The 23,752-nt window shown below is 50.2% G+C and overlaps 11 protein-coding genes and 1 non-coding gene across 12 annotated transcripts; 3 read left to right on the top strand and 9 right to left on the bottom strand.

Annotated features, from left to right (window-relative positions):
- Positions 1–138: 138 nt before the first annotated feature.
- On the top strand, positions 139–765 carry mxr1 (Peptide methionine sulfoxide reductase; the record flags this gene model as incomplete). Its single annotated transcript, XM_064871303.1, has 1 exon — positions 139–765. The coding sequence occupies one exon, from the start codon at positions 139–141 to the stop codon at positions 763–765; it is 627 nt and encodes a 208-aa protein (XP_064733756.1).
- Positions 766–1,189: 424 nt separating this feature from the next.
- FRS2 (Phenylalanyl-tRNA synthetase, beta subunit, cytoplasmic) lies at positions 1,190–2,811 on the top strand (the record flags this gene model as incomplete). Its single annotated transcript, XM_064871302.1, has 2 exons — positions 1,190–2,667; positions 2,718–2,811. 2 exons carry the CDS (start codon positions 1,190–1,192, stop codon positions 2,809–2,811), a joined length of 1,572 nt encoding a protein of 523 aa, XP_064733755.1.
- Positions 2,812–3,879: 1,068 nt separating this feature from the next.
- RPS21 (40S ribosomal protein S21) lies at positions 3,880–6,022 on the bottom strand (the record flags this gene model as incomplete). Its single annotated transcript, XM_064871301.1, has 3 exons — positions 3,880–4,114; positions 4,254–4,450; positions 4,925–6,022. The coding sequence occupies 3 exons, from the start codon at positions 6,020–6,022 to the stop codon at positions 3,880–3,882; spliced, it is 1,530 nt and encodes a 509-aa protein (XP_064733754.1).
- Positions 6,023–6,513: 491 nt separating this feature from the next.
- PMZ80_002869 (uncharacterized protein) lies at positions 6,514–7,749 on the bottom strand (the record flags this gene model as incomplete). Its single annotated transcript, XM_064871300.1, has 1 exon — positions 6,514–7,749. One exon carries the CDS (start codon positions 7,747–7,749, stop codon positions 6,514–6,516), a length of 1,236 nt encoding a protein of 411 aa, XP_064733753.1.
- Positions 7,750–8,105: 356 nt separating this feature from the next.
- On the bottom strand, positions 8,106–9,284 carry PMZ80_002868 (uncharacterized protein; the record flags this gene model as incomplete). The annotated part of the gene is made up of 2 exons (XM_064871299.1): positions 8,106–9,033; positions 9,082–9,284. 2 exons carry the CDS (start codon positions 9,282–9,284, stop codon positions 8,106–8,108), a joined length of 1,131 nt encoding a protein of 376 aa, XP_064733752.1.
- A 347-nt stretch (positions 9,285–9,631) lies between these two features.
- PMZ80_002867 (uncharacterized protein) lies at positions 9,632–10,767 on the bottom strand (the record flags this gene model as incomplete). Its single annotated transcript, XM_064871298.1, has 2 exons — positions 9,632–10,553; positions 10,583–10,767. 2 exons carry the CDS (start codon positions 10,765–10,767, stop codon positions 9,632–9,634), a joined length of 1,107 nt encoding a protein of 368 aa, XP_064733751.1.
- Positions 10,768–11,533: 766 nt separating this feature from the next.
- Positions 11,534–12,658, bottom strand: PMZ80_002866 (uncharacterized protein; the record flags this gene model as incomplete). The annotated part of the gene is made up of 1 exon (XM_064871297.1): positions 11,534–12,658. The coding sequence occupies one exon, from the start codon at positions 12,656–12,658 to the stop codon at positions 11,534–11,536; it is 1,125 nt and encodes a 374-aa protein (XP_064733750.1).
- Positions 12,659–14,316: 1,658 nt separating this feature from the next.
- On the bottom strand, positions 14,317–15,372 carry PMZ80_002865 (uncharacterized protein; the record flags this gene model as incomplete). Its single annotated transcript, XM_064871296.1, has 1 exon — positions 14,317–15,372. One exon carries the CDS (start codon positions 15,370–15,372, stop codon positions 14,317–14,319), a length of 1,056 nt encoding a protein of 351 aa, XP_064733749.1.
- Positions 15,373–15,832: 460 nt separating this feature from the next.
- Positions 15,833–16,960, bottom strand: PMZ80_002864 (uncharacterized protein; the record flags this gene model as incomplete). Its single annotated transcript, XM_064871295.1, has 1 exon — positions 15,833–16,960. One exon carries the CDS (start codon positions 16,958–16,960, stop codon positions 15,833–15,835), a length of 1,128 nt encoding a protein of 375 aa, XP_064733748.1.
- Positions 16,961–17,368: 408 nt separating this feature from the next.
- On the bottom strand, positions 17,369–18,541 carry PMZ80_002863 (uncharacterized protein; the record flags this gene model as incomplete). The annotated part of the gene is made up of 1 exon (XM_064871294.1): positions 17,369–18,541. The coding sequence occupies one exon, from the start codon at positions 18,539–18,541 to the stop codon at positions 17,369–17,371; it is 1,173 nt and encodes a 390-aa protein (XP_064733747.1).
- A 2,288-nt stretch (positions 18,542–20,829) lies between these two features.
- Positions 20,830–22,746, top strand: PMZ80_002862 (uncharacterized protein; the record flags this gene model as incomplete). Its single annotated transcript, XM_064871293.1, has 3 exons — positions 20,830–20,902; positions 20,949–21,033; positions 21,054–22,746. 3 exons carry the CDS (start codon positions 20,830–20,832, stop codon positions 22,744–22,746), a joined length of 1,851 nt encoding a protein of 616 aa, XP_064733746.1.
- Positions 22,747–23,630: 884 nt separating this feature from the next.
- Positions 23,631–23,701, bottom strand: PMZ80_002861. The gene has a single exon. It is a non-coding gene; the product is annotated as a tRNA-Gly (tRNA).
- Positions 23,702–23,752: the final 51 nt, after the last annotated feature.

Raw genomic sequence — 23,752 nt, 5'->3', positions numbered from 1 at the left:
AAAGGTAAACAATTGGTATATTAACATTAATATTGCCTCACAAACTCCCTGACACCGTGAACTTTGACACCTACCATCACCGTGGCACAACCCTTTAATAAATCAGCGCTCGCCGTCCTCTTCATCGCATTCGCAATCATGGCCTTCCAGATGCCCAGCTTCGTCAACAAGCTTTTCCGACCATTCACTACCGCAGTGTCGAGGCCATATGTACAAGACTCGCTGGCAGCGGCAAACTACCCACAAGGTACAGAAAGAGCCATCTTCGCAGGTGGCTGCTTCTGGGGTCTCGAGGAGCTCTACCGGAAAGATTGGGAAGGCAAGGGCATGCTCGATTGCAGAGTAGGATATACAGGTGGCCAAAGTGAAGCCCCAGACTACAGGGCTGTCTGCTCCGGTCGGACAGGTCACGCCGAGTCTCTCCTCATTGCCTTCGATCCTCAGAAGGTCACTTTCCGACAACTCACTGAGTACTTCTTCAAGATGCACGATCCAACAACTATGAACAGACAAGGTGCCGATACCGGAACACAGTACAGGTCGGCTATCTTCTACGAGAACGAGGACCAGAAGAAAATTGCAGAGGAGATCAAGGAAAAGGTTGGGAAGGAGTGGTACAAGGGCAAGCCAATCTCAACTGAGATTAGGGCCGCCACCAAGTGGTACGATGCCGAGGACTACCATCAAGATTACTTGAAGAAGGAACCATACGGCTACCACTGTCCAGCTCATTACGTTCGACCGTTGCCACCGCTATCATCATGAAGCTAGCGCACGATGATCGGTGGCTATGGCCTTGTTCATAGTTTGAGACGGCTGTAGGGGGCTGTAGCCTCCTGCTGAGTTCATGTCCTGCGGGACAATGTCGAAATACTTGAATGCAAGTTCACTAGACTTCCCAGCATGTATGCAATCACATCGCTTGATTCTCTAGATTGTGAGCTGACAGCGAAATTGAGGCAGTAAGGCACCATGCTTCACGTGATCTGTATCGGGAAACGACTGTTGCAGAGGGGTGATTTGGAGTCATACAAAATAATTGTGTAGAATATACAACTGGAATACACTAGTCTTTGCTGAACGTCTCGCTATAGCACTCTCGTGAGAACTTACGGACTTCACCCGACGCTGAGCAACTTTTCTCCGCCGTGATCGTATGGTAATTGCGCAGCGAGAACCAGTCGCAAACATGGCTGAGGACTTGACGGCGCAAGTCCTCAGCGTGCTCAACAACGCCGATGGCACCGTCCTGACTTCCGAAGCTTTCCCAGACAAGGACTTCGTTACAGTCAAATCTGCTGTGGACAAGCTACGTTCACGAGAATTCCTCGAAGCCAAACAAGTTGATCGGATAGAGCTCGAACCTACACAAGAAGGCGCAACATACGTGCAACACGGCAGCCCAGAAGCACGTGTGTACAATGCTGTTAAGGAGAAGGGGAAGGTTGCCATCAAAGAGCTCGGAGCCCTGATAGGGGACGCAAATGTAGCCAAGTTCGGGCAGGGCAATGCATTCAAGAATAAATGGATCAAGAAAGATGGCGACTCCCTAGTGCCCGTGGCAGACTCGATACAAGATGTCACAGGCAATCAATTGAAAGAGATTTCAGAGACGAGAACCTTACCAGATTCGAAAGCGGTGGCAGATCTCAAGAAGAGGAAGCTGGTCACGGAACGAAAAGTCGTGACATTCGAGATCAAGAAGGGACCCAACTTCTCCATGGAGTTCGTGAAAGAGCAGACAGATCTGACGGCGGAAATGCTGGCAGATGGCTCATGGAAGAAGATCAAGCTGAAACCATACAACTTCAAAGCAAAGGGCGCACCAACACCTTCTGGAGCACTACATCCGCTGAACAAAGTACGCCAAGAATTCAGAGACATCTTCTTTGAGATGGGCTTCGAAGAGATGCCAACGAACAGATATGTCGAGACCGGCTTCTGGAACTTCGATGCTCTATTCGTACCACAGCAACATCCTGCTAGGGATATGCAGGACACTTTCTTCATCTCAGATCCTCCGAAAGCTGATCCGCCGCGAGAAGATCCACCCTTCAACAAGCTCGCAGATATGAAATTATCAGATTCGCCGTCGCATGCGAGATCAAAGTCGGACGTACAACAATCAGATGATTATAAGCAATACTGGCAGGACGTCAAAGCAGTTCATGAAAACGGCAAGTTTGGCTCAATAGGCTACAGATACCCATGGACGGAGGACGAGTCGTTGAAACTAGTGCTACGGACACATACCACTGCGATATCAACATACATGCTTCACAAGCTTGCAAAGAACCCGAGGCCGGCACGCTACTTCTCGATAGATCGTGTCTTCAGAAATGAAACAGTCGACGCTACACATTTGGCAGAATTCCACCAAGTAGAAGGCGTGATAGCTGATTGGGGCCTGACTCTTGGTGGTCTGATAGGCTTCATGGAGGTCTTCTTCGGCAAGATGGGTATCACAGATTTGAGGTTCAAGCCTGCATACAACCCGTACACTGAGCCAAGTATGGAGATCTTCTCCTACCACAAAGGGCTGGGGAAGTGGGTTGAGATCGGGAATTCTGGTATGTTCAGACCTGAAATGCTTGAGCCGATGGGTCTGCCGAAGGATATGCGGATTTATGGTTGGGGTTTGTCGTTGGAGAGGCCGACTATGATCAAGTGAGTCAGAATTATCAGGTAGTGAGGTCGCGGGTCGCTAACGTGTCCAGATACGGCGTCTCCAACATCCGAGAACTCCTAGGCCACAAAGTCGACCTCAACTTCATCGAGACGAATCCCGCCGTACGACTTGACAAGGACTAGTCGTCCATACGACAAAGGCGCAACAGAAGACCGCGAAGAGCCGTCTCGCTGACTCAAGTAGGCCCAACAGAAGACACACGAATTGCACGAGAACAAGCCGAACGTGAAGCCGAAGAGGCATTCATAGGGCGTATCAGGAGGAATGTGGTCGCCTGTCATCCTGGCCCTGTCCATGGAAACTCTGGCCACATTACCCCGAATGGTATCTTTATCGCTGATGATCTGCTCGCGATGATGATTGACTCCGGCATGTCTCTACGTGAGATTGTGATTCAGGAGTCTCATAGAGGATAGAGAAAAGCTGATTACGAGAGGACGATAGAGACGATACCCATGCCATTTTTCACAAGGCTCTCTACCATGACATATCTACCCTCCCTCATTCCCGTTCTCACATCACTCGTTCTCCGCCTCCCCTCTATCTATTGCTTTGCACTTGTGGGACTGAGGGGACAAACCGGCACATCAAGGCTTCTTCATTCCTTCTCCATAGGTGAAGAGGTAGATCATACTTCGTACATACAATCAGCCGAATATCAGCATCCATTGCCATAACCGCTTACTGATGAGCTGTGATTCCTGAGGATTCGGGTCGGAGCACAGATACGGGCGGGACATACCAAGGCCATTCGTAGCACGGTTGTAGCACGGTATAAGAGAATGCGTTGATTCTGGGTGCGGGCGTCAGGTAGAGTACGCACAAACTCAGCTATCCTTTTGTATTGAAGCTCTTCGCTTGTCTGAGTTTTCACATCTTGCGCTTGGTATTAGAAAGGCAGGCACGATCAAGTGCCTCGTTCTCTCCCACTCAGAGCAAAATCGTGATAAAGGTTGTAATCTGAATTTACATTTCTTGAATCGTGTCTATGCCATTATTTCATGCCATGACCTTGGATAGGCTCTTGACCACATCTCATTCAGCATGACGTGCATGTCTTCTCAGCGAAATGCCATACCAGCAAGTCAAGCAGCTTAGACCTTGCTCACAGCAACGCTTCTCGCCCACTCGAGCTGGCTCTCCTGCTCACCGCCCCACATCCCACCTCCCAGTCTCTCACTCGTCCACACCTATCGCGTCTGCTGCCCACTCCAAACACTCTTCAAAAACCCATCCTTCTGCGCCAATCTGTTCATGCAGTCGTCGCCCTCAGCCCTTGATCGCACGAATCCACACAGCGCATACGTCTGGTTCTCGCCCGTGTAGCGGCCGTTCTCGTCGACTTTGCCGACGCTGATTTGCACGCTGGCGTGGTCTTTGGCTTTGATGATTCGGTTTGTGGCGGAGCATTTGCGGGGGACGTAGCTGGGTGGGTGTTAGTATGTCTGATTGTGTGGAATGTGTGGGATATGGTGGGAGGTAAGGTGTAGGCGTGTTGGGGTTCTTCTTGGGTATTTTTGGCCTGTGATCTTGTGGTTTGCGGTTTTGTGTTGGTGTGACTTACAGATCGACGATCTCTCCCTTTTCGTTCTCCATGTTGACTGTGAGGGTTGTATGTGACTTGAGGACGTGTCTGAACTTGTATTGTATCGTAGAGGACGTAGGGTTGTGGTCTAGCGTGCGCAATTGTGGTGGTGAGCGGGCAGCGGAAGTCGCAAAGTGCGATATGAGCGGGTCTGCCAAGACTTCAGCCTGAGGCAGCTACAACGGGAGAGGAGAGCAATTTCGATGAATTGAGGATGCCAAATTGAGGACGTACTGTATGATACTTATACTACTGTAGGTACACATGCCTTGATCTTCATGCGACACGAGTTTGTATTTGCCAGTCAGCCTCTGCATTCCCGGCACGACCGACGTGATCTAGGATGCCTCCCATCCACGTTGATGCCTACTACAGCGATATCCTTACTGCCTCAACCCGGACGAAGGCCCGTGTCCCGAATTCATAGGAGCTACGCGTCCAGATCGTCTAGAGAACCGGACAGCGCCACCTCACCTGCTTGCGGACGTCGTATCTTGTCATTCTCTGCGATTGCTTTGCTGTTCATAACGATCATCAGCTGAACCATGTGTCCATCGCTACTCCATCACCCTCGAGCACTGCCACGTCGATCAAGTCTTCCTCTTCGATAAACTTTTTGAGGGTTATGGGCACGTTTCTCCTGATGATACGGCAGTAGGCTTTGGACAGGAATTCTCCTCCTCCTTCAAGTCTCTTATGGTAGGAATCCCATCGGTGGACACATTGCCATCCTCAAAGACCTTTCGTGTGAACTCATCGACCATTATTTCGTTGCTGAACTCCTTCCACATCTCAGAGTCGAAGAGCTTTTCGAGTTTTTTCGACAGATCATCTTCTTTGGGACTTGCACATGTCAGAATGCGCCACTGCTTTCCTCTCACATATCTAACCATCGCCTCGTGCTCCTGCTGCCCAGCGAAGTCCAGCGGCTCATCTCCTGCCGAGACCACATGGCTCATTTGTTTGGAAAATCGCACATATGCCATTATGAACAATATCTGGGTCTTGACGCAGACGCCATCGTCGATGATCTTGGACACGTACTGTTGGTGGTTGTTCATCAAGAGAGCCTTCTCGAAACTTCGGCGCTTGAACATCTGCGCTACGATCTCCATTTCCTCTGGAATGTCCGGGTGCGACCCACCCCACCTTCTTATGAGGCTGCAAACGTCGGTACTGGTAGGGTATAGGTGATCACAGATTCTGCGTATCGTGTAACGGAGGGTCATCAGCCATTTGTCGGACCATAGATCCTTCCTCGCCATCGCGACGAGACAGGCATTGGATCGCGTATCGCTGTCCGGGATACCAAATGCAGTCATCCTCTCCAGCATGAAGACGCCCATGGTCATCGCCTGTTTAGCCTCTTTGCTGTCATCGTCTTTCAGTACCTTGTTGGTCGTGTTCACAATTCTTGAATACAGCTTTGAGAACGATTCCAAATCTTGAGGGGTGATTTCGGTGAGATCTCTAAAGACCGCCAACTCTGGAAACTGGTTCTTTATGATCTCGCGGGGAATCGCAGAGGAAGCGATGATATCGCGGAATCGAGTACTGACTTGGCCAAGTGGCGTATGCGACTGGGATATGTCTGGTGGAGGACCGCTATCATGGCCTTTTGCAGCAGGAGCTGTCAAGTGCGACAATGTACCAATCCCCTTAGGCACATATGGCACAAAGGCGAGAATCTTGATGAGGATCTCGTTCGGAATTTTGTGGATGCCTTTCAGCTCTGAAGGATACATCATTGCGATGTTTTGAGGTCGACGTCTCGTACAGGTATTGGTCCTTGCGTTCGGTCGACAGATACTGGGGGGTGCAGATGGGAGGATAACAGCGACAATCGTTAAGTTTGGGGTGGAGTAGTCAGAGAAAGACAGAAATACACAAGAGAAAGAAAATGGATTGGCAAGATTCATGCATTTTGTACGGTTCACAGTCACACGCGATCGAAAGTGTCACTTGAGGTGAATGCTCGACCACCCGCGAAGGAGACGTTCAGTTGGAGTGAAGCGTGACTCTTGCGACAAAACACTACATGTCGTCCATGGTCGACACTATGCATACGCCACGCACCCACGCTTCTAGCTGTCCAGAAACTCTACCAAAAGCATCCCAACATCTCTCTCGAATGGAGCAGGCGACCTGACATACATCAGCACCAATTTCTAGCAAATTCTAATGATTTGGCTGATTTCGACACTCTGCCCTCTAGCCGCATGCTCCTTATCGGCATGCTTCACCCTATATCGCGATCGTCCTCGCTATCCAGATCCTCGTCGTTATCCTCATCACCATGGCCGTCCTCGGCATTGGTGTCCTCTTCCACGTCCTCATTCCCAACGTTGACTGGTCCATCATACAATTCCGAAAGGTCGAAAAGGCCTAGTCTTTCGATGTAAGTCGTCAGATCTTCAGGTATATGTCGTCCTCTGATGGCTTGGTGAGCTCTGCGCAAGAAGATCCCAGCCTGCTTGAAATCATCCATGGTTGTCCTTGCCGATCGATGAATGTCTGCCAGATATTGCTCAGTGCAGAAGTCCTGAAATGACTCGCGCATTACTGGTCCCAGTACTCGAGCTATGTGTGACTCTCCAGCTAGAGCAACACCAGGTTCTTGATCATCGGAGAGTATGCGCCACTCCATACTCATTGTGAACTTGCAAGCCTCCTCGAAATCTTCTTCGTTTTCCACAGGCAGAAGACCAGCTATGATAGCAGTTTGGCGCAGTATCACTCGTCGAATGGTCCAATAAAGTCTGGTGGTGGTTACTCTGAAGTCGGTGTCATCCTGTGCGATGACCGTCTCGTGTAGCAGGCCAGAGTGGTTGTTGGTCAAGAGAGCGGCCTCGAGCGTCCTCAGACGAATAAAGCGCAATGAAGCACTATGTGGGCCTGGTTCGAGCTGTCCGAGCTCTCCTACCATCACTTCCCAATCGGAATCTGTTGTATAGAAGTGATCCCGAACTTGCCGAGCCGTGAGCCGTAGGACCATGCGCCATCGATCACAAAAGAGATCCTTTCTTGCCCATGCAAGAAGATAAGCATTGGTCAGGTTCTTATCACCACCATCTACAAGTATGGACATGTATACAAGCAGGTACAGACCAGGGATTACAATATGCTTCAGCATGTCGCCTTCCTCTTCCTCAGTCAACTCGTCGCTGGCTTTACGGATCCTGGAATCCAGCCACCAGAAGTCTAGCAGATCCGTCGAACTGACACTAGTGACACCCCACAAAGACGCCACTTCTGGAAGTTGATATCGAACCGTCTTGAGGCGGTGTGCCGGTGAGTCGATGACATTGCGAAAGCGGGAGTCGACTTGTCGAAGCTGATCATGCGAACCTGAAGGGAATCGTGACTCGTCGGATGTGGTGGAATTGGACGGCACGAACGGTACGAAGGCAAAGATCTTGACAAGAATCTCGTTCGGTACTTTGTTTATGCCTTTGGGCTCTGGAGTGGCTGCCATTGTGATGTCCAAAGTGGTCTACCTTGCAAGAATTGACCTTCGTATTGGGTATTATGGCGCTGCTGAAGGAATGCTGGAGAATTACGACGACGATTCCGACCTTCGTCCAGCCGATCTGTAAATGGTGGTGAGGCTCGAGAAGTAAGAACCATTTGGGCGAGGAGAGCCTGAAGTGATGGGTGAAGATCAAAGTCACATGCACGTGAGGTATTGTTGAAAGTGAAGACCCTGACTGAGAGTGAAGAAAGCTTTACTTGGAAGCGACGCGCGACGTTTTCAATGCAAGGCTACTGATTGTCATAGTTGGTCTATGTCGATGCTATGCATGAGAGCTTTCAGGGCTGATGGCGTCAACATCAACTCAGCGGATATCCCCAGCTTTCGAGCACATCAGCCTCTAGCAAGTTTTCTTTGCGGATGAAGCTCTCCAGAGGTGCGGGCATGCCTTGCTCAACAATGATGTTGCGCATGTTTCTCAAGATTCTTCCACCCAGCTTCAATTCCGCATAAGTCAACTCTACCTGTGTTCCTGGTAGACGACCATTGAACACATCTTCAATATAGCTCTGATTTTCTCTCTCGGTCGCGTCAGTCAGTAAGACGAAGTCATGCATGGTGTCAGGATGTAGTTCATTGTCCGGTCCCTGCTGAGATAGCATACGCCAGCGCTTGCTCTTTAAGAACGCAATGGCGTCCTCCTTGTCTTCCTCGTCGCTCTCAGCCATCGTGTGGATCTCGTCGGCATAGATGGCAAACTCGATTTTGCGGTATCTACAGAGTGTGTCATGCACCCAGTCACCTAGATCTGCGTCCAGGATGGTCTTGTGGGGTGGCCTGCGCCAGTTGTTCTTCAGGACGGCACTCTCGAAACATAGTTTACAGATCAATGTCCGTATGGCAAGAGCAGGAACTTCGGCGGCCAGCCAGGGATCTTCAATTTCGAGCAGGTCCATAATAGCGAAGTGGCTCGGGTAGAAGTACTCGAAGATGCATCGAATGGTATATCGTAGGATCATGAGCCATCTCGACGAGAACAAATCTTTTCTTGCCCAAGCCATCAGGAACAGATTGACACTGAACCATTGTGTGTCGCCGATAATATAAGTCATATACTGCAGGAGGTGAAGACCTGTGGTCACAACTTGTTTAGCCTTTTCTCCCCGTTGTCCTGCCACGAGCTCAACCGCATGTTGGATTTCGACGTGCACCTTTGAATAAGAATCGAGTCTCGATTGACTGATATCGTTCTTTGCATTTAGGGATGTCACTTCGGGGAATTGGCATCTTGCTGTCTCTAGGCGGAAGGCGGCGGACCGCACTATCCCTCAAAACCTTGTATCGACTTGGTCAAGGAGGTGATGCGACGTGTGTGTGGGTGTTGTCAGATCTTGCTGAATGTATGGCACGAATGTGAGGATCTTGACTAGGACCTCATTCGGTACCTTGTCGATACCTTTTGCTTCGGTGGGGGACGTCAGGTCCAAGCCGATGTCGAGTTTCTGAAAGACGGTCTTGCGTTTCGATTTGCGAGGCATGGTGCGATTGACGAACGACGTTGAGCTCGTGAATGATGTGGACGGATCTGGTAGTCCAGGTTCAAGTTGTCAACTTATTGTGACTGAGGGAAAAGATTGAAAGCACGTGGGCTTGGGTGGAAAAGTGAAAGGATCACTAGTCAAATGCCAAATATTTCCGTTTGTCACTAGCTAGTGTTGCGGACCGGGTTAGAACTTCCCAAGGCAGGAACGTATTCATGTAGGGCAATTCGAGGAAGCATGGCATCACAAATATAACGATGCCCTGTACTCACATTGCATCGACCACATCTCGAGAACTTTGCGTATACCAACCTAAAGCGATCGAGCCAGGCCGAGAAGCATTCTCAAGCTGACTGGGTCTCGTCAGGTACACGCTCCAACAACCGAAGCCTCACCACAGCATCATGGACGGGTCGCGGTAGGCTATTTGTCTGCACCTGATCCAAGGTTCTCCTCGCAAGTTCGCCAAAACCCTTCAGATCCGTATCTATGTTCATTTTGCCAGCAGCCGGTCCAAGCTCGAAAAGTTGTTGTGCTGCCATATCCTCTTTCATCTCCGATATGAATGGCCTCGTGATCGCAGGATTTGCCTCCGAGGGGTCCCTGATGCATTTGAAGTACTTGCGCTCCAACTCAGCCTCATCCACTTCTTTGGACCCATCATGGTCCTGTGCGTTCTTTCGGAGCATTCGCCACTGCGTCCGCTGCACATAGTTCAGTCTCTCTGGATACCGTTCATCCTCATCACCAGCCCAGATATAATCTGTACTTTGGAACAGTGCCACATAATGACGAGGTGCCTCGCCTTGCAGCACACCCTTGGTTTTTTGACAGATCATGTCGCTGAGGTGTTGATTGTGCTTCTTCATGAGCAAAGCAGTCTCAAATGCTCTTCGTTTGAGCATACTGAAAGGTGATCCTTCCACTCTTTGCATTTGCATCTCGACAAGAGGTGTACCGCCGACTGGGTTGAAGAGGAACTCTGCAAAGTTCATGTCGGTTGTGAAGACGTAGTCGTATATGCGGCCAATGGTAAAGCGAAGAGCTTGAATAGTCCTGGGCTTTAAGGATGCTCTTAAAGCAGCCCAGACGTACACGATGTTCCTTCCTCTGCCATCTGCGACGGTCGACAGGTAATCGAGGAGATGAACACCAAGAGTCAATGCTTCTCTTGCTGTCTGATGGTCACCCTCGTTTGAGATAAGGCCGATTGCAATCTTATCCGCGCATCCTTTGACTTCAGCCCAAGCAATTCGATATATGTCACTTTCCTCAGGTTATTTAGAAGCCCCAACTCTGGATATTGGCGTCGACCGATCTCAAGTAGGGTGGCAGGGCACGGAACAAGATCGCGGAATCTGTCGTTCACGTCCGACAACGCGTAGAAGTTTTCGACCGTGAACGGCACTTGCCCGAGAATCTTGACGAGGAGTTCGTTCGGAAGCTTGTGGATGCCCTTCGAGGCGGTCGTGTTCACCATGTTGATGTCTGGAGGAAGGTAAGATGGAACTTTTGCAAATTTTGTAGTTCGAAGTAACCGTGGCGGGCGCAGTTAGTGGTCTTCGTATTGCCAGGAGGCCGTCTGTCTTCGATGAGGACTCAGAGTCAGCGTAATCGACGCTAGAAGACAGTGAGTCCTTGACTGGGTATCTTGGGAAACAGCGGGATTGTGGAATGAAGGATCTTTTACACCACTTGGGTATTGAAGCATTAATAGGACGCATATTTAGAGAGATAAGCAATACAGGGCGAACGAATCTTAGTGAACGACAAACGCGATCGTGGCTGGAGGTGACAAGCCAGCAGTGTAGAATCTGGTGTTGGTGCAAATCACATGGTCTGCACTTGTGACACTTATCTCTAGCGCACAACGTATCGGCAGTAATCCTGATTCGACGCTCCTGCATTTTCATCAACGGCCAGAGTAACATGAATTTACTCCAGCGCTGCACAGCTACGTTCAAAACGTACCACTGCACGTCGTCGTCCTGCTACGTAGCTGTGAACGTAGCAGCTCCATAGCTAATGTACCTACCTATTTAAGCTTAGTCTCTATCTCGGCGAGATAGTCACCTGATTAAGCTTAGTAAGCTCATCACGTGTACTATGATCGTATCATCTAACCAGGTATAGTGTACTCTGAGGACTCAGCTTCATAGCGGCTACGTTCACTTCACTTCAATTCATAGCGGAGGAAAGTCGCCTGCTACGTTCAGTGCTATGAAACGTAGCTGTGCAGCGCTGGTTCACTCGAATGTCTCGAGAAGTCTGTTTTCCTCAACCTCTCTGTCCCATTTCGCTGGAGACTGCCCGAGGTCAATCAGATATTGCGCCTGGCGCAAGACGCTGCCAACCTTCTTGTAGTCACAATCTGATCTGAATCCTCCTGCCGTCGATGTATCCTCGAAGGTCTGATGCATCTTGCGGTCGAGGAGCAACTCCGTTACTAATGGCACCCCAATCGCTTTGTTCTGAGGTTCTGGCGATCCGAGAACAGGCGGGGCATCACGATCTGCGGGTGACAGCATCCGCCACTTCTTCCCTTGAACGTACGCAAGGACGGCGTCGTATTCTGAGTCGAGAGTGTCCAGCTCCTTGACATCTAGGTAGCGCACAGCCCTAAGGAGTGTCATGAATTGCCCCTTAGCGGTTCGATTGAATCCCGTGAAGGTATTGCCAAGCACAATGTCTGAGAAGAGGCATTGGTGGTTGTCGAAGAGAACGGCTATCTCAAAGGCTCTGCAATAGAACGTATTCAATAATCCAATGTGGTCGTTCTCGACGCGCATATCTTCCATTGTAATTGGGACGTTCAAGAAGATCAAGAAGTGAGTGAGGGTCGGAAAGATCGTATCACATGTGCGATATATCGTGTATCGTATGGCAAGCTGAACATTATCAGCGAACCCACTATTCTTTGCGCCGATTATGAGGCGTGCTCTTCTCTCGCCGTCAGTGTCCATAAGAGTGAGCATCGATATATGGTCCAGTAGATGGACGCCGATGGTCAGAGCTTCGATGGTCTCCCTGCTGTCCTTAGCCTCCGACATCTTTCGTACTGCAGCCTGGACTCTTACATTATCAGAGACAATGCGAGTCAGAGCCTCGGTCGAGACGGACTGGATGTCTCTCAAGGAAGCAATTTCAGGATATTGGCATCTGACTAATTCCGTTCGGTAACCAGATGACGTGGCCACAGCTCGAAAACGTGTGCTGACTGCACACATAGCTCGGGTGTTCTCTGGTCTATGTGGTACAAGTGCTAGTATCTTGCTGAGGATCTCGTTGGGTAGTCTTTGGAAGCCGCTAGGATTATTGGAGACAGGCAAGGGGGCTTCGGAGGTCTTTGGGGCATATGAGGCTTGCGTCATCCTGTCTGTAGTTCCTTCTGCTACTTCTAAGTCTTTCAATACCATGTGTCTGCAGATCGTTGTAGCAGGTTCCGATAGACGACTGATGAGCTGACCGTGGCCAGACTGATGAAGAGACGGGAAGGTGAATAAGTAATTCTGCTCTAGTGCCGTTCGTCAGTGGTGATAAGCGGGTGACAGCATAGCAGTGTCACTGATACTCTACCCTTCCGTGACTGTCAGCCTGCCATTGACAGTGAATTGGCGACGCGGACCTCTCACGGCTTGCGCGACACGATGTCCGGCCTGTATTGCTCATCAAAAGCATTGATCATTCTCGAATGCAATGTCGATGGCACAGCTGCAACATTTGCTTGCCGAAGGGCGACGTGAGGCATTCTGAGCGCATCTAGGGACTGACAATGTGGGCACTCCTCTCTCTCTTTATTGATTCGGCTTGCCCGACCCAGGCGAAGTCCCGTGCCTGAATATGCCTGGGGAGCTTCAACCTCTCCATCTCACCGAAGCATGCAAGCATCGTTTCCCCTTGACACAAGACAACCCAGCTCTTTCGGTCACTTGTCTTGATAGCAGCGGTGCGAAGTCCCTGTACTCACATCGCGACGGACACATATCTTGCAACCCAGGATGAGATGCTAGAAAAGGAGACGCCCTGCTTGCTGAACGAGGTAACGACGCGTGACTGAACGTGTTCACCCATGATAATGTACAAGATTACACACTAGGTATCGCAAGCTGCCTCGCACCGTTGCAGCTTCCATTGTCGATCGCGTGCCGACGAGTATACGAGCTAGGATGTTAACGGGCTGGAACAATCGGCCAACCTGCTTCAATGATGAATACTGACATGATCGGAACATGAACGAAGCTGCGCGTGAAGTACTAGCAGCAGAAGTCAGCTGGAACGCTAGTACCAAGAGAGATTAGTGGCACAGAGCGCCAAGGAGCTCGTCCTCGGGCTGGGCTGTACTCCGTAGTAAGCGGCAAACTTAATAATCAGCGCTGATAGGGCTCGGAATAGGAGATCGACTGCTCAACTTATCAACCTCTTCTTTCTCCTGCTTCTCGCAGGCATCTCACTCGTCTCGAAAATTATCAATGGAAAAGGACACCTCTCGCGTGGCGCGGCGGCACCGTCGACCACTAGTCTATGCCCGGCGCGTGTCTACTGGAAACTGGCTCATTCGCTTTTGACATCCTGCGGCATGAAGAAAGGCGAGGTCTTCGGTCATAAAAATGCTCGTTCTCAATTATACCCTATGTCTTTCTGACTGTACGACCTATGGGCTGAAGTTCGCCAGGTTGTGATAGTATGGCATGCCCTATACATTCGCTGGATGATGCTTGTGAGGAGATCTATCCTCGTCTGAATCAATTACTGGCTTTTCAAACAATCGAAGTCATGTTTTGGGTATGATTGAGCCATAGTTGGAACAACCCTCCAAGTCAATTGTGGTCCGATTGCAGCCTTGCTGCATGTTACTGCTTGTGCTGAATCTGCTGAGTTATAGCATCTCGTTTTAGTATAGCTTCAGCTCTTGTTGCCTCGTGGACTTTCAGCTCCAATCCTCCAATGGCCAATTCGCTCCTTGCCCACGACTCGCGAAGCCACGTCGTTGTCTAGCGGACAAATCCTCGCTCCGTGTCATCTCAATCCATCACGCGAAGAATTTGGTCAGCTGCTCTTCTTCAACCAATTTCATCAAGTCTTCAGGGATGTCCTTTGCCTTCACATGAGCTACAACGGTTCGAAGTCCAATGCCAGCACGCTTGAGATCAACGTCGAAGTGGGCACCACAATACCCACCCTTGTCCTCCACATAGTCCTTCACGAGGTTATCGACCAAAGTCTCCGAGAACACAGGCACAAAGAAGGCTGGGTTAATCTCCGGGTCTCTGGCCAAACGCAACGACGGACCTTCTCTGTGAGACAGCATTCGCCACTGCCACGCTCGGAGATACCCAATTCCTTCAGCATACCTCGGCTTGTGGATATCGCTCTTCGTCTGGTACTGCAAACTGCATAGCAGCAACTGGAAATGAGATGCAGCATCCATGTAGAATTGGTCCATCTCGTTCTCGTTGATGGCATCGACAATGCGCACATTGTGATGCTTGCGGAGTGCCGCGGCTTCGAAAGCTCGCTTCCTGAATGTCTCCAACCACACGATGTTCTCACGGAGGCCGTTCTCTGCAGCTCTCAGCTTACGAATGTCCTCGAAACGAAGCAGGCATGCGTAGAAACCGTATGATGGAAAGTATGTATCGCAAATTCGACTGACGGTGTACCGAACAGCAAGCTTGACTGGACCAGGTAAAAAGTACTCTCTTGCAGCGACCCAGAGGTACACCCACGTTTCGACGCCTGGAACGTCGTACTCAAGCGTGTCCATGAATTCGAGGAGGTACATCCCGAGTGTCAATGCTTGTGTGACCTTGGGCGTATCCTCCTTCTTCGCGATCTTCTTGACTGCTGCTTCGACTTTGGCATATCGAGCCATGTAGCGCGCCAGATGGTCAGAGTGCAAGACTGGGGTGCCGCAAAGCGCTATCATCTCGAAACACTGATTGTGAGCGATCGCAAGTCGCAAGGCATTGGAATCAGTGATCTCGCGAAAGCGCTTGTTGACCTGTTTCAGCGTCTGAAGGGCCTTTGGGCTGTACGGTACGAGTGCCAGGATTTTGGTCAGGAGCTCGTTTGGTACTTTGTGCATACCGACAGGGGTCCAGCCGGCACGAGGCTGAAGTCATTCATGATCATGCAGAGTTTAGCCGACATCGTGTGTGCAGAGGACGATGAATCTGCGAGGGCTATGTCAGACTGTCCGAGGTTGACCTGGGTTATGTCAAGTGCAGCTCACGAGAGCCCAAGATCTGACGAAGATAAGAGTCGCGGTACAGAAATCTTCTCGTTCAAAGCAGCAAACATCTGATGCACGTGATGCATTAGTGAAGGGAAGATGCAGAGGATTTTCACTAGCTATGCGATCCACATTTCTACCAACAGAATCAGCTTCTTGCTGGCACAATCGTGGTGACCTCTTGGTAGCAGATTTATGCAGCAACAGAACCATCCTGCGAGTCCTGCCCGTCGGCATGGCCACCTATGGTTCCTCCACTCCAGCCAACGTTGCACTGTCTATCCTGCTCCCATCCATCTGCCAGATGGTGTTCCTAGGAAGCAGCATCGAGACCATTGAGCTTATCGAGCATATTCTCCAATGAACATGGTAGCTGCAGCTCTTCCGGTCCACCACATAATCCGATGTTCTGAGCCTTCAACAGTAATGATTCTCCCAACAACTTTAACGATATTAACGGAGTATCTGGGTGCAAGCTCTTCAATGGATCGTCGTCGAAATGTATTTCCAGAGCGAGACTTGTCCAATACTCTTCCACGAATGAACCGACGACCTCTGAATATGGAGCTTTATGAGTAAAGTTGGGCAGAGAATCTATGGATACCAGCGAGTCCTCCTTACTCAATGGACGCCATAGATATCCTTTAGCCCAATCGAGCCGTCTGTTCTCTGACATGAAGTCTGGGCCGGAGAGGACGCCGTTGGTCGGTGTACCGTTGACCATGCTCAACACAAGCGGTGTTCCTCGTTTGAGTGTTTCCAGTATCACGGTTGTATCGTGCTTCTGGCGGACAAGCTGTGTCACTGACCGGAGGTTTGGCATGGATAAGACCGTACTTTCGAAGGCCCTCACTTTCAATACTTCGGTCAGTGGCAGTAATTCTGGTGACACTTGTGACACCCGTGCTGCCACTGTTCGGAAGGGCGCGATGGCTGAGCCTGGAGGGTAGAAGGCGTGATATAGTTGTGCGATGGCGTATCGCACCGAATATCTAGCGAGGCCGCAAAGAGTATGCTCCATCGACCAGCGGGCTAACGTCATTCTCTGATTAGAGTCTAGGTTCATTATGTGTGATATGTTGAGGAGATGTTCCAAAATGTGAAGGCCAGTGAGAAGCATGTATCTTCGCGTTTCGTTGGCGTCGTCAGGACACAGGGTCTGGGATAGGGTCTCGAGCTTGGAGCTGACCATTGCGATGCCAGAGAATTCAAGCATCGTAACTGTTCTGATATCGTGCAAGGCAGTGATCTCAGGGAATTGTGCTCTCAAGGCTTGCATTCGGTATGAGCCCGAGTTTGCGATTCTTTCGAAACGCGTGCTGACATCGGTCAGTGTGGCATGTTGCTCTGCAGAATATGGCACAAATGATAGGATCTTCGTGAGGAGCTCGTCGGGCAGTTCGTTGATGCCTGTAGGAACAAGAGACACAGATTCTGACATTTCGAAAAGACGAATGAGGAAGTCGAGTGCGACTGTGATACGCTCTGCCGTGATGTTCTTGAACCCGATGGAGCAAAGCGAGATGTATCAAGGTGTGAGGTAAGACAGTCGGTGATCAAGGTATCGAGAGGTTTAAGTACACATCTCTAGGAAAGGTGGCGAACATAAAGACCAAGGTATGTGTTTGCCCAAACTCATAAAGTGCAATAGAGTGTGGTAGTTGGAGTGCATTTGGTGTCACTGATGACCAAGCCTCAGAAAGACATTTCTACGACCAGGTGCACTCTCTCGATAACATAGCGCCGTTTCGCGTAGTGATCCTAGTTAAACCATCATCGACCATCAATGAGTCCAGGAACGCCATCTTCGCAAGCTTCATCTTCGCTCGAACTCCTATGTACACCTCGATCATGTGCGACCCAAAGTCTCTTGGAACTTCTTAACCAACCATCCGTCCACCATCTTTGATGTGTTGGCAACCATGTCCTCGAGCGTCGGTCCTATGGCTTTGAAGATTGTAAGAGTGTTCGCATCCAAGGCCGACGATGCAGCCATCGCCTCGAGATGTTTAGAAAAGTCATCATCATGATGTAGCTCCGTCATGAACTCCTTGAGAAATTCGTGGTGTTCCCCACCAACATCGGAGGGCACCTGATCACCACAGTGGCACTCTTTAAAGCTCAGCATTCGCCAATTGAATGACTTCGTCTTCTGAAGGTGAAGCTTGTGGTCTCGATCGTTATGGATACCTCTGTGAACACTTTGAGCATGGTCGTAGGCCGCTAGGAGAGCTCGGTACTCAGTACACATTCTCTCGCCACAGATATCGAACGTTTTGAAATGTTTGTCGCCGCACAGTGGATTGCCACACTTCTGCCATTGTTTGCGGTGGTCACTCAGGACGAAATCGGTGAGGTTGTGCGTATCGTTGAGCAAGAAGGCTGTCTCAAAGGCGCGTCGTCGCAACATGAGGATGTAAGGCTCGGCGCCGGTGGCTTGTTGGTAGGAGGACGTTTCCATGTAATACAAAGGATGGAACGTGCCTAACTCGATTTCGGAGAAGTGACTGACATAGCTGGATTCGAAGACAAGCTTGAGGACATACCGCAGAAGCCAGGCGTGCAACGGCCCCAAATTGGATCGTACATACTCGATTGACCGCATCTTCTTGCGCTCGCTAAGAGCTTGGTTGTTCAAGACCGTCATGATATGGTCGAGCAGATGGACACCGTCGACAATAACTGCCTTGGTTGTGGTATCATCACCATTGTAAATCTTGCAAACAGTGATTTGGACCTTGAGTTCTTGTTTGGCGTACTCCAGAAGGTCTTGCTGAGAGACTGTGACTGGATTTCTCAAAGCCACCAGGGTGGGATATTGGTACTTGAGCACTTTTAAGCGCAGGTCATTTGAGTCAATGAGGTCTCGAAATCGTTGGCTGACGAGGCGAAGGGACGCATGTTGCGCTCTCGAATATGGAACCGTGCTGAGGATTTTGAGGACAATTTCATCTGGTGCCTTCCCAAAACTCGTTGGCGCAGTAGCGTTAACTGTCTTCGGAGTGGGTGAGGAGGACGCCATGGTGCTTTACCTGGTTCAAATTAGCAGCTGAACTCTAGGACTGAGGAGTTGGACCATACTAGACGTGCCCAAAGTGATAACAGATGTCTAGTGCAAACAACTAAGGTCGCAGATCGTTAGCATTCGCAGGAAGTGTTGAGAGTCTGTGACTGGACCTCTGGCACGTGATCTAGAACTTTGTGAAGTGAAGGGTGAAGATAATCGACACAGCATGCGGAGTCAACGATTGCATCGCATGGCCATCCAGGAAGGCGCCTACCTCGCTCTTTCCATCTGTACCAGAAAACCATACTTGTAAGTGCAACCTGCCACAGAGTTCATACTGCCTGCTGCATATTGCGGGATGCTGTGCCTTGCCATACCATGCAAACTTCAAGGTCTGCTAGAAGTCCCAGCCTAAAGGCGGGTTCTCCATTCTCTTGATTTTTTACTTCCAGTCATGCTCATTTCAAGTGGACAACTCCTCTATGATCGATCTTTCTCAAGGCAACCTCGCAAACGGCATCTGCCCCAGATGTGTCCTCGACCTCGATGACCCTCTCAATGTTTCCCACGAACACATGTGAGCTGTCGCATTTATCCATGGCAGTCGTGGCTGGGACATAGCTTTTTGATTCGAAGATATCACAGAAAACGTGAACCATGTCCCGGTGCAAGGCGGTATCACACCTATTTTGTGCTTTAGGGTACCGTGCTCTCCTAAGCATGTCGGGTGCTTGGAATTTGTATACGTTTGCAGGTAACAAGTAATCGTACGTCTATACCAGCGTTAGAAGTGGCTCACGAAGATGCTTCGATAAACATCCCAGCGTGGCCAGCACCTTTCTATGCCTGTCAGCTGGCTTCGCTTATCTTGCCACAGCTTGCTGAGCTCTAGATCCTTGACTCTAGATCGAGTCGAGCCACCTCAACACCCACCCCGACTTCTGACCGTCGAACGATTCTGGAGCCTGCCAAGGCTCAATCGATCTTCCGAAACTCATAAGGGGACTGACTGTGAAGGTTTTCTGCCGTGTATTTGAAGTACCGTGTATTTGAAGTACAGGGTAGGAACGTAATATTCAAAAAGTGGTGGTAAAAAGTGGGTTGATCTTACTCAGAAATCTCAGTCAGAAACATGATGGTATCTGAAGCATAGTAGCATCTTGAGCGGGGACATCGGCGAGACAAGCCTAATCTTTAGCTGCTCTAGGCTTCGAGCTCAGGCTCTACCACTTAAAAATCTCCAGCGTCATAACAAATTTGTAACGTCCCACTTTTTTCCACTACTTTTTGAATATTACGTTGGGACCCGGCAGTCTGCCTAATCCACCTTCTGTACTCACCGGATTAGGTATACATAGAGCTTGGCAGCAATCTCGATTCTCGAATCCCTCAGAATCTCGCTTACAATGGATCTATGGATTAGGTCCGAGAATCAGGTCGAGAGTCGCCTCAGAGACTTGCAGCATTTGGCCACCGGCTCCGCCCGGACAAGCAAATTTGCCGCTTTCTGTACGCTCAACCTGCCTGAACTGTGCTCGAAGAGCGGCGACTTTGCTCGTCCGGGCGGAGACCGGTTGGGCGCCCTGCCAAGACTTGAGCATGCGGCCGAGGCGAGGTTCCTAGGCCCTTTTCAAAACAGATTAGCGTACTATATTCACCTGTGCTTGTGCTTCTTGGGTGCTGCCACAGTCGTCCTCCTCGCACCCCGATTCAGCAATGTGGCTGGTCTACCTCGTCAAATCCGTGCACGAGATTGGACGCGTCGATCCGATCAGGCTGTCCTCCGGTAATGTGAAACCAGGATATGCATGGGGACTGGATGGGGCATGCTTGAGGCGCACCAGCGAAACTCAGGCTGCTGTAAGACAGCAAGCATAATCCCGTCAATTCATTCTACATCAGGCCCTCTTCGGCCCCATCCCCAAAACGGTACACGAATGGTTTCCTGCTGTGTCACATAACAGGTCGAAATTGCCAGCTGTGATAGTAATCAGCCAGGCAATGATCACATTCAGGGTATGCCTTGCCGAACAGCCCGACTACAATGTCCCAACCTTTGAAAACCACAATTGGGAATATGTCAGACTATCAGTGGTGGAATCCTTCCAAAAAGCGACCGCATACGAGGCGGCGACGATCTGGACGATCTGGCCCGCTACGATAGTACTGCTCGGAACATATGGTACAAAGGACAGGCGAGAGACGATACTACCATATCTACAATCCTGCACGAGTTCGAGTTGAGCCGCAACAACGGTCTCACATGCTCTTGCAAGGAGCCATACTAGCATTGTAACGCTTACATGGACTTCTCCCACGACCTGTACAATGCTCATGTCGCGCAATTGCGATCATCAGAATACCCACAACTCGCGAGTACGTCCTCGCTTCATCCTTCCAACTGCTCGCTAACGTCACATAGATACTACATACTTAGACCATGCTGGAACCACCCTCTATGCAACCTCACTTATCGATGCATACCAACACGACCTGCGAACACATTTGTATGGGAATCCACATTCAGATTCTCCGCATCAGATCTCTCGACACAACGCATAGAGCACGCGAGACTCGCTGTGCTTGATTACTTCAATGCTGATCCAAACCACTTTGATGTGGTGTTCACTGCCAACGCTACCGCCGCGATCAAGCTAGTCGCCGACTGTTTCAGGGACCAGGACTTCAGATATGGTTACCACAAAGATGCTCACACCAGTCTTGTCGCCGTTCGGGAGCTCGCCAGTCTTGGTGCACAGTGTCTCGCATGTGTCGAAGATATCGACGACTGGGTACAGGCTGGAATTGACAACACAGATACAACGAATCTGTCACTGTTTGCTTACCCTGCACAATCGAACATGAACGGTTATAGACCACCTTTATCATGGTCTTCCAGGATCCGGAGTCTGCACCAAGGTCGAAAACAGGACATCTTTGTCCTTCTTGATGCCGCATCGTATTTGACCACCGGCCGACCCGATCTATCTGATCACGATGCAGCACCTGATTTCATCACGCTATCCTTCTACAAGATTTTTGGCTACCCAGATTTAGGAGCTCTTCTAGTGCGTAAGAGTGCGTCGACAGTACTCACTCACAGGAAGTACTTTGGAGGAGGTACGGTGAATCAGCTAACCGTCATCGGAGGTGCTTTCCGTACATTGAGGTCACAAAACTTGCACGACTTCCTCGAGGACGGCACTTTGCCCTTTCATAACATTATTGCCTTAACTCATGCTATCAATGTCCAACGACATCTGTTTGGCACCGCTGAGGATATCTCAAAACATACCGCTCATTTATTGGCGTGGCTCTACGCCCGCCTGACTAGTCTCAAACACTCGAATCACCGGCCAGTCTTCGAGATATACGGGGACAGAAATGCTACGTATGGTGATGTCAAGACCCAAGGCCCAATACTAGCATTCAACGTGCTTCGCTCTGACGGCACATATGTCGGCAAGACACACTTTGAACGTCTGGCTATCGATTGTGGTTTCCAGCTTCGTACCGGTGGCGTCTGTAACCCAGATGGCATTGCCTCAATGTTAGACCTCGCATACTGGGAGGTGCGGGACAACTTCGCACATGGCGTCCAATGCGGAGGCGATATTGATGTTATGGGCGCAAAGCCAACGGGCATCATTCGAGTAAGCCTCGGAGCTATGTCAATAATGTCTGATCTCGAACGCTTCGTGGACTTTGTGGAATACTTTCTTGTGGAAAATACGACTGGTACATCCTCACTCGCCACGCAAGCGATGCAGGATACCTCACCTAAAGTCGTCGCACCCGTGGAGGGTTGCAGTGGCATGATAGTAGCTCATGCAGATTACCCACGATATCGAAATTGGCATAATCAGTGGTGTGTCCTCAACTCCCACACTGGAGCATTAGTCAAGTCTCCGTCAGAACTCTCCTCAATCAAAGCCACTGTCGAGCCCAAGATCGGTGTCTTGCGTCTCACTCACGTGAAGACTGACTCCACGTTCAGCATTTCACTTCGGGAGCACCCATCCTCTATGGGCACGTTAAGTACACAAGCAATCGACGTCTACACCGCCACAGACCTTACCGACTGGCTGACTGCGACCCTGGGCTTTCCAGCTGCACTAGCACGTCACCCTCTTGTGGATGCAAACACTAGTCTAGACGGCACGACACGACTTGTATCGTACCAACTTGCCGTATACAATTTACCTCACGCACGATATTGAACGAGCACTATAAAGTCCATGCGGCAGAGTTTCTAGCGAAGGAACCACTCCAGCATGAACCCACGTCGAAACTGGACAAAGCTAACACCAACATTCATTGGTATACACAAGTTGGTTGGTGGAAGACACGGTCAGTACCCTCGTTGAAAAGTGAGAGAGATAAGCAGCAGAGTATGCTAGCTACTGCAGAAATCGAATTCGTGCCAGCCAGAGATGATCCCGAAACAAAGCGGCCATCGACTGCGAAAAGTGCGAGGTGGAAGGGGACAGGCGCTCAGAGATTGGTGGCACGCGTTTTGAGGCACCGGGAGCGGGGTTGACAAAGGCCCAAATGCAGCTGCCGCTGTCAGGTAGCATATAGACATAGAGGGCCGTCTTAACACTGGGTTGATTCTTCGAGCAATTCATACTTTTCCAGCATCACTACAGCTAGATGCGGTGGGTATGACACGAGAAGCATTGGGCCACTCGTCGTTGGTAATCACAGCATGATCTTGCTTGGAGCTTCGATGGTGCCACCGGCAGACGATAGGCTTGTCCCAGTAGATTCTGCAACTGTGCGATCGTGGCGTCATACTCTAGGCAATAACTAGTGAAGCACGTGACACTAGTCTTTCGTCGGCCAATCAGAAACGCGCCTCCTGATTCCTCAATCGAGGTGTGAGCTGAGTGACTGAAACCCCTTACCTCCTTCGCAAAACGAAAGAGACCAGAAGCTTGAAAGCTCTTCAAAGGAGCGCTCGTTTTGCTGAAGGACGCTCGGCTGGAACGAGAAAAACTAAAATTGGGAGATGTCCGATCGGCGCATCCAAGAGGCAAATCAATCGACACATACAACGACGACGTCGATGCCGACGCCAGCAAGGTTCAGGCGCAAAAAGAGATGCATCAGCCGGGAATCGAACCCGGGTCTAGTCGATGGCAACGACCAATTCTACCACTGAACCACCGATGCTTGGGTGGAAGATTGAAGCATATTTGTTGGGGTCGATGCATAAGTCCGTAT

This window comes from Knufia obscura, assembly GCF_036327395.1.
Source record: "Knufia obscura strain CCFEE 5817 isolate CBS 148926 chromosome Unknown scaffold_2, whole genome shotgun sequence".
Taxonomy (NCBI): Eukaryota; Fungi; Ascomycota; class Eurotiomycetes; order Chaetothyriales; family Trichomeriaceae; genus Knufia; species Knufia obscura.
This window is presented reverse-complemented; position numbering and strand designations above follow the sequence as displayed.